General features: G+C 37.4%; 1 protein-coding gene across 1 annotated transcript; it reads right to left on the reverse strand.

Moving 5' to 3' along the window:
- Positions 1-7,961: 7,961 nt before the first annotated feature.
- On the reverse strand, positions 7,962-8,897 carry LOC119540771 (olfactory receptor 2H2-like). Its single transcript, XM_037844725.1, has one exon. It carries the CDS (start codon positions 8,895-8,897, stop codon positions 7,962-7,964), a length of 936 nt encoding a protein of 311 aa, XP_037700653.1.
- Between the last annotated feature and the right edge of the window lie 276 nt (positions 8,898-9,173).

Below are 9,173 nucleotides of genomic sequence, written 5' to 3' on the forward strand. Positions count from 1 at the left end.
GTGGAGGGCAATGTCTGTGATTAACTATACAAACATTAGAAATCTCTTTCATGAACCAGAACAAATGTATGACGCTACAACTAGAAGTTAATAATAGAGGGGCATATAGGAAAAATATATATACCTATTGCAAACCATATACTACAGTTAGTAGTATTTCAATCTTCTTTCATAAACAGTAACAAATGTACTATACCAATATTATGAGTCAACAATGGAGGGGAGTTGGTTAGGGGTATGGGAGGATTTCAGTTTCCTTTTTCTGTCTTTATTTCTTTTCTGAAGTAATGAAAATGTTCTAAAAATTGAAAAAAAAGATTAATTGTGGTGATGGATTCTCAGCTGTATGATGGTACTGGGGGCAACTGATTTGTACACTTTGGATCTTTGGATAATTGTATGGTATGTGAACAATCAAAATTTTTTAAATGTGATAAAAAACAAATAAACAAAAAAACAAAACAAAAAAACAAAAAAGAACCCCAAACTCCCTAAGGAGGCTTTGCAGGCCTTTTGGATCTGAGGTCCCCACCCCTTATCTCTCCACCTCAGTTCCTGTCTCACTTTTCCTCCTCAGGCCTTTATACAAGAATGACAGTCTCCACCAAGAGAAGAGATGTTTAGTTGGTGCAGGATCTGTATTTCCTAAACAATTTAACTCATACATTTGTTCAAATATCATAATTACATGGAACTCTGAATACGAAGTTTGTATATGTTAGTGTGAAATAGTGACACATCCCCAAGTAATTTGGGCAGAGAATAAAAATATATATGCAGGACCCCCCTGATTTTCTGGGGGAATATGCAGAGGTGCTGGGCTTCCTCACCTGGATTGTTCTGATGTTCTCACAAACATTGAGGACTGGCGACTTGGTATGCCAAGCCCTTTATCTTTGCGCTTGCCCTTAAGGAAATTGTTACTGCAAAGGAGAGGCTAAATCTGCCTGTAGTTGTGCCTGAGAATCTCCCCCTGAGTGCCTCTTTGTTACTCAGAAGTGGCCCTCTCTCTCTAACTAAGCCAACTTGGCAGGTGAACTCACCACCCTCCCCCTATGTGGGATCTGACTCCCAGGGGTGTAAATCTCCTGGCAACACAGGATATGACTCCTGAAGATTAATAAGGGCCTGACATCATGGGATTGAGAACATCTTGACCAAAAGAGGGATGTGAAATGAAACAAAATAAAATTTCAGTGGCTGAGAGATTCCAAATGGAGTCAAGAAGTCACTAGTGGGCACTCTTACACACTCTATAGATAACCTATTTTAGTTTTTAATGCATTGGAATAGATACAAGTAAATACCTGAAACTATCAAACTGCAACCCAGTAGCCTTGACTATTGAAGACAATTGTACAGCAACGTAGCTTACCAGGGGTGACAGTGATTGTGAAAACCTTGTGGATCACACTCCCTTCATCCAGTGTATGAATGGATGAGTAGAAAAATGGGGACAAGAGCTGGGTGAAAAATAGGGTGGAGGGGGGATGATTTGGGTGTTCTTTTTTACTTTTGTTTTTTATTCTTATTTTTACTTTTTATGGTATAAGGAAAATGTTCTAACAATAGATTGGGGTGATGAATGCACAACTATGTGATGGTACTGTGAACAGTTGATTTTACACCATTGATGATTATATAATAAGTGAGCATATCTCAATAAAACTGAATTTAAAAAAAATAAATAAACTGTAGAAAAAAATTGGACACAGTTTGATATGGCTACAATTTTAATAAATCACTCTTGGCTTCAAATTTCATCCAACAGTTTCATAAATATGTTTGTAAGCTGGTAGTAAGTAGATGTTATGTATTTATTAGCTTTTTATAAGGCTGGTATAATCTTGAATTCAAAACTTTCCAAGGATTTTAAAAGAAAAGAACATTGTATACCAATATTTCTCATGAACACAGATGCAAAAATCCTTCACAAAATATTAACAAATCAAATTCAAAAATAAAGAAAATGATGCTACATCACAACCAAGTGGTTTTACTCAAATTATGCAAAGTGAGGTTGGTTTAATATTATACTACATTATTCTGCTAATGTAACTCATGACATTAACAGCATAAAAGTGAAAAATAATATCATCTTCTCAATAGATCCAGAAAAAGCATTTCAACACTTATTCACGGAGAAAAAATTTCTTAGCAAACTTGGAATGGAAACAAACCTCCTTTACCTACCAATGATTAAACTTCCAACAAAATATTATACTCAAGGGCAAGGGCAACCAATGAAATAGAAAGGAATCCAGAAACAGTCACAAAACATACATCAATAGCCAATTCATGACAAATGGGTAGTCTTCAATAAATGGCTCCAGGTCAAATGGATATCCTTATAGGAGAAAAAAAGAAAGATAAAACAATATGGCTTTAATGGTGTTCTTCATGAATTTAGAATAGGAAAAGATTTACTAAACAGGGCACAAAAACTACCAACCATAAAAGAAGCTGATTCAAATGGACTATAGTAAAATTAAGAATATTTGTTTATCAAAGGGTCCATTAAGAGAGGCAATATGTGTATTTGCATGTGTGTATATCTAAGAAAGGACTCCTGCCCAGAATATAAGAAGACTTCCTACCAATCAAAAGAAAAATATAATGTAATAGAACAGTTACTTCACAAAAGTGAATAGATATCCAAATGACAATACATGTAAATGTGCTCACCTTCACTAATCATCAGGATTCTAACCACAGAAGATTTCATTACTAACTCAGAAATATTGCTCCATGAGAACATGATGTATTACTCTAAAAGGGACACAGTTCCTCACAATTTTTATCAGCAGAAGTTTGAGGGCATGTTTGACAGTGTACATTAAGGAATATAAAACATAAGGCTTGAATAATCTGACTTCATTGACCAATTATCTAAGCAGTATCCATGGTCTTATTATATCCATACTAAGACTCTTGCATCCATTGTATCTTCTCCAAGTACAGCGGGAAAATCCATAATTTTTTTGCAATTGCTTAGTCAGATATTCAGTCTGACTTTCCTTGCTATTTAGTACTTGTTCTAAGTGCTCAAATATTATTTCTGTTTGTTGAGTTTGCTCAATCTTTTATTCCATCTTCTTGTGAAAGCAGTTATAGGCTTTCCCAATCACGGAAATTCTAATCCAAGCTGTACTTTTTTGCTCTTGTCAGTTATTCCACATTCATCTCACATATTTTTAAAGGTATTTTGGCTTTAGCTACTTGGTATTGGACAGACTTGAGCATATCTTCTAATTGACTGAACATTTATTGTAATGTCAGCTGTCAGCCCAAACAAACCTCCTTTACCTACCAATCTGAACATCTAGATTCCCTTTTACCAAGTTTTTTCCCCCCTAAAGAGTCTAGTTTAAACTCAAAGACTTGGATCTTTCAAGTTTTGATTAATTGCTTTTAAATTTAAAGTTCCTTCTAATGTATTCTTAGGACTGGACTCAACTGAAAATGACTCTAGATCTTCATATACTTTTTTAATCAGTCTAACTTTACCACAACCTTTACATTTTCCCTCAACTAGAGCAGAAACTCTTATGGTCAATTCTTTTTTCCCTATTTACTTAAAGCTGGCTTTTAAAAATCCAAATATAGCTGCATTTATCACCATCTCCTATGTAAAGTCATAAAGCTCTGGAGCAAGTCCCAGCAAGGAAAGACATGGCCTCACTCAGCTTTTACCGAACTTGTATGAAGTAAAACTTCTTAGCAGTAAATGGGTCCTCCGTAGCATCACATCTGTCTCAGGTTACCAGGATCCTCCTATTCCACCACAAACTGGAAAGAAACCATTGGAGTATTCTACTTACGACCTGAACCAGCATGTGGCAACCAGGAGAGAACATCAGGGGAGATGGCCATAGGGAAGATAGTGCTTCCCAAACATTTTCATGTCAAAGCACACGGAAGGCAGAAATATACAAAGCTGCTCTCGGCCAGAGGAGACTGGTCACACGGACTCTGTTCATTCCAGACCCTGCCCAACAACCCCCAAATCTGAGAGGATCAATATCTTTTACACATGTGCCATTCGAGGATCACTGTTTGAGTGGCTCAGCAGTTAAAAGCTGTCAAAGGAAAAATTATTTAAGTGATTCAAATAGAGGTTAAAAGCTTTACTTAGCTGATGCACATCAGGAAGCACATGAACACCAGGAGACTCCCTGATTGAAACAGGGACAGAGTTTTCATAGGATGCAGGAAAACTGAGTAGATGTCCTTGTGATTTCAGCTTATGCAGCAGTTTTCTACTTTAATCTGAAATCACAGCTGTGTTTTTCCTGTTTTCATGCCTTTCACTTAGAACAGCATTTTCTCAGAACTTTTTTTGCAAGACTTAAGTTTTATTGGCTAGTCTAAGTTCAAGGGCAGGGAAGGTAGATAGAAAAAAGAAAGAAAAGGTAGCAAAAGTAAAAAAACAAGGGGGAAATTGGAGACTCATTTGTTTTAATCCTTTTAAAGGGCTTTCATGCCCTCCTAAATGATCAATAAACTCTTAATGTAAACATTTTTTGAGGTTCAGGGGGCCTAAGCTTCCAAAAACATCAAATTAAGTCCCTCCTATCAGCAACCTATCCCTGTTTTGCTCTTGTTCAGATTACACTTGTCAAGTGGGAGAATGACAAATGATGTTGAGTATCTTTTCATGTGCTTAATGTCCATTTGTCTATCTTCTTTGGAGTAAAATCTGTCTACTCAAATCCTTTACCCATTTTTAAATGGGGTTGTCTTTTTATTGTTGGGTTGTAAGAGTTCTTTTACATTCTGGATACTAAACCCTTATATGTGATTTGCAAATATTTTTCTTCTATTCTCAGAGTTGTCCTTTCGCTCTTTTGATAGTATCCTTTCATGCACAATAGTTTTTTTTTAAAGTTTAATGAAATTCAATTTATCCATTTTTTCTTTTGTTTCTTATGTATTTGTGTCATATTTAAGAAATGGTTGCCAAATTCAAGGTCATGCAGATTTGCTCCTATGTTTTCTTCTAAGAGTTTTAGAGTTTTACTTTTTAAATTTCAGTCATACCTACACACAAAAACACAAACAGGCAAACACACACAGACACACGTAGAAGGTGGATTTTAGACTAGTGGAGAATATTTTTGTTAGGAAACTTTGCTTCCATATCACTCAGAGTGTACTACAAAAGTGACAACATTTTCCATTTGGCACGTTGGCTCTAGTGACCTTGCAAGTCTCAGCTGCCTCACACACAGCCATACCCACCACAGACCTCGACACTTACGTGCACTGCCCACAGCATCTCACAACTGGACTTTGCAAAAACACAAACATTCTGCCCTATGGAAAATACACAGTCCTCTGCTAAGGGCCATAGATGGACTAAAGGTCAATATATGCTCAGAATTTACCATGGCAACTGCCAGAAAGTTTAACTGGACATCATACAAAACACATGAGCCAGACAATGATTTTATCTTCCTGGTCCTTGCTATTCCCCATTCTAGAAATTTCTAAGAAACAGAATGCCTGGGCCAATATAATTGTCTGCAATTTCCTAAATAAGCCACTTATCTAAGGAAATATTGGCTATTATGTAGAATGTCTATGAAAGAAGTGACTATTTTTTTTTACCGGTTCATCATTGCATAATAATGCTCAGATCTTAGTATACATTCAATAAACATGTTTTTAATTAAAATATAAAAATAAATGCTGACAAATAAGCAACATAGCTAAGTCCATATTACCTTTCATCACCATTTTCTTCAGTCGCTTCCCAAAACATAAATATATCCTGGTCATATATATTTTTCCACACTGCTATTTCCAAACTGGCATCCCTTTCCTATTCCCATCCACCTACACTTACCCTTCCCCATATTTTCCAGTGTACCACTGAGATCTCCTGTTCCACAATTAATAAACTCACCTATATTCAAATTATTTTCCTAACATTTTCTACACCTGGCATTAACTGAATTGAGACTCTTCCCTGAAGACACTATTTCTACCACAACTCCCTTATGAGAAGATAATTCTATACTCAATACCCCAGAATGTGGGAGTTGAGCTGATGTCTTTATTCTACTTCTAGACAATTCTTTCTTTTGCTCTTTTATTAAAAATATTTTCATTTATTTCAAGCTCATGTCATTTGACTCAGCAACTATCTAAACTGATAATTCCCACAGTAAGGTCTCAGATCACCTGCATCAAAATCACCCAGAGGGTTATATAAAATGTCCATTCCAAGGCACAGACATTTTAAATCAGAAACTCTGGATATTAAACCCAAGAATCTTAATTTTTAACAAGTACTCCATGTGAATCTTATGGATTCTAAAGTTTGAGGAACTTGGCTCTCTCTCTTCTTGCTGCCACCCTCTCCCAGAATCATAACCACTCTCCCCTCGTAATCAGTTTTCCTCCAGGCTAAAGCCTGGGCATCTTTCCAGACCACCTGCCAGCATTCCTGCGTCCCCCAACAGGTAGTTGGCACCTCTCAACCTCAGACGCTTGTTACCGTGGCCAGCTTATGGACCCAATCATCCCCTAGAGCTGCTCCAGCTTTCTAATGTTAATAAAAATGCTGCAGAGCAACCCTCAGTTCTTCTAGTTTTCTTCTTAATTACTCCCTCTATTCCTTGCAACTGAGCAGGATAAGAAAACAATTTTACAAATATTGATATTTTATAGACAGTGAGACATTGTGCTACACTCTCCTAGTGATTGTGATATTTTTATTTCTGGCCAGTTTGGTGTTGAATTATTTAATAATTTGTAGTTTGCAAATAAAATTCCAGTTTAGAAAATTTTGCTATGAACCATCCAAATTGGAAACAAGTGGTACAATTCCATTAAAACAGGAAAAGAACAGAGAACAAGGCCTGATCTTAGATCCATCTATACACGAAGCAGGCACCACTGGACAGGAGGCAGCTGAGGACTGTGTACAGTAGAACAATCAATCTGTCCAGAGGAGTCAACAATTAATATTTATAATTTTAGTGAAACAAAACTGAAGTAATGGACTCTAATATGCAATAAATAACTATTTGGTGGATGATATTCAAAATGAAAAAGCAGGTAGCATGGTAACCAGCCCTGGGCAGTGTTTGAGGAACAAGTCTTGCTCCACTAAGATAATAAATAAAAAAGCTTAAGTTAATAACTATCTTCACCATTTTCCCCAAAGGGCCATAATGTTGATGATTCTGTATCTCTTACCTACCATAATATCCCCAGCATGCAGCACATAAAAGAGTACAATAGGAAACCAATAAATATCTATAAGGTAAACGAAGGAGAATTGGATCTGAAAGCCCAGAATATCAGAGCTCAAACTGAGAAACTTGAACACAGGACCCTAGTAGAGCAGCAACACAAAGAAGCAGTTAAATATGGACTTCCGCTTAGCAAATTCTTTTGCACTGGGTAATGCTAGGTGCATTACACATCAGTAATGGTCTCATTGAGGCAGGGAGGCAGAAGTAACTCAGAATCAAGACCCACCAGAGTAGATTATAGGATTACATTGTGAATTTCTTGCAAAGCCTCTTTCTCAAAACATCAGGAACCTTGTTGGCACTGGACTTTTGGATGAAAGCACTGGTTAAGCTTGCAGTAAAACAGAACAAAGAAAAAAGAAATAAATGGAATGGTGTGAAATATCTTACTTGATCTTTATTTTGCAACTTTGTATTTCTTTTGTTCTAACATTTCAACTGTATTGTGTTCAGTAAGACAATGACTAGTAAATATATTAATTTCTATACAGTACTGTGCCTAAACCAGCACCATGAAAAAAGTAAGGGCCCTTTCAGTGATTAATGAATACAACTGAAATCTCAGCTTGAACAACTTGCACCTCTTTTTCTCCTACTTTAGTGTTAGGAGGTATATCTCCAGGTTTTTTGTGATGTAGTTGTACTGTCTTCTCAGGTTGAACAACGACCCCACATATTTCAACCTCCTTAGTTATTCTAGGAATTCCAGGTCCTCTTCCCTAATCTTATTAGTGCCCCCTTTACCTCTTTGTTCCTTAGAGTATAGATGAGAGGATTAAGAGTGGGTGTGACTACAGTGTAGAAAAGCGTGAGAAATTTGCCATGCTCATGAGCATAGTGATTCTTGGGTTGAAGGTAGACAGCAGTGATGGTGCCATAGAAGAGGGAGACCACAAGAAGGTGAGAAGAGCATGTGCCTAGTGCTTTCTTCTGCCCTGCTGTTGACTTTAGCCTCAACACAGCCTTGGAAATAACACTGTAAGAGGAGAGGATAATGATCAAGGGCACCACCAGGAGAATAATACTGGCTGTGGACATCTGGATCTCATTGTAGGTGGTGTCTGCACTAGAGAGCTGAATCAGGGCTGGAACTTCACAGACAATGTCATCCACCATCCGGTGAGAGCAGAAGGGTAACTCAAGTGTGGCAGGAGACTGGATCAGAGACTGAATCAGGCCAATCCCCCAAGCCAGGATGGCCAGCTGCAGACAAAGTTTTGGGTGCATGACAGTAGTATATTGCAGTGGATGACACACTGCCACATAGCGGTCCACAGCCATGACCACCAGAAGGACACATTCAGTGGCCCCAAGCCACAAGAATACATAGAGTTGAACAGCACAGCCAACATAGCTGATGGTTTTCTCTGGACCCCAGAGATTAAGCAACATCTGTGGAACACAGCTGCTGGTAAACGAGAGATCTAGCAGGGAAAGGTTGGAAAGAAAGAAATACATAGGGATGTGCAGTTTTGGATCCTTCGAGGAGACAAGAATGATGACCATATTTCCTGCAATAGTCAAGCAATAAAAGATCAGAATGACCCAAAAAAGTATTTTCTCCAAATACGGTTTGTCAGAAAAGCCCAGGAGGATGAAATCACTGCGACTGTCATTGCAAATTGTGGCCATAGCTTCTGAGGCAATCGCCTCTTTGAGGAAGGGATTAAATGGAGTTGCTACAAAGGCTGTGAAGGTGCCAGTGCAGAAACAGGTAGGGGGCAATATATTGATTTGTTTTATTCCTTTCTACTCAAGGAGGAGATTTTCATCTGCTGCATTTTGGAGGAGAAAATACAGGATTTAGTGACCTGTTTATTCATTCTATTTCTCTTTTCCTCTTTGCATCTTCCTCATATTTTGTGTATAATTAGAACTATACATTATAAATATTAGGTGAAATATATA

The sequence above is a fragment of the Choloepus didactylus genome, chromosome 7 (assembly GCF_015220235.1).
Source record: "Choloepus didactylus isolate mChoDid1 chromosome 7, mChoDid1.pri, whole genome shotgun sequence".
NCBI classification, from domain to species: domain Eukaryota; kingdom Metazoa; phylum Chordata; class Mammalia; order Pilosa; family Megalonychidae; genus Choloepus; species Choloepus didactylus.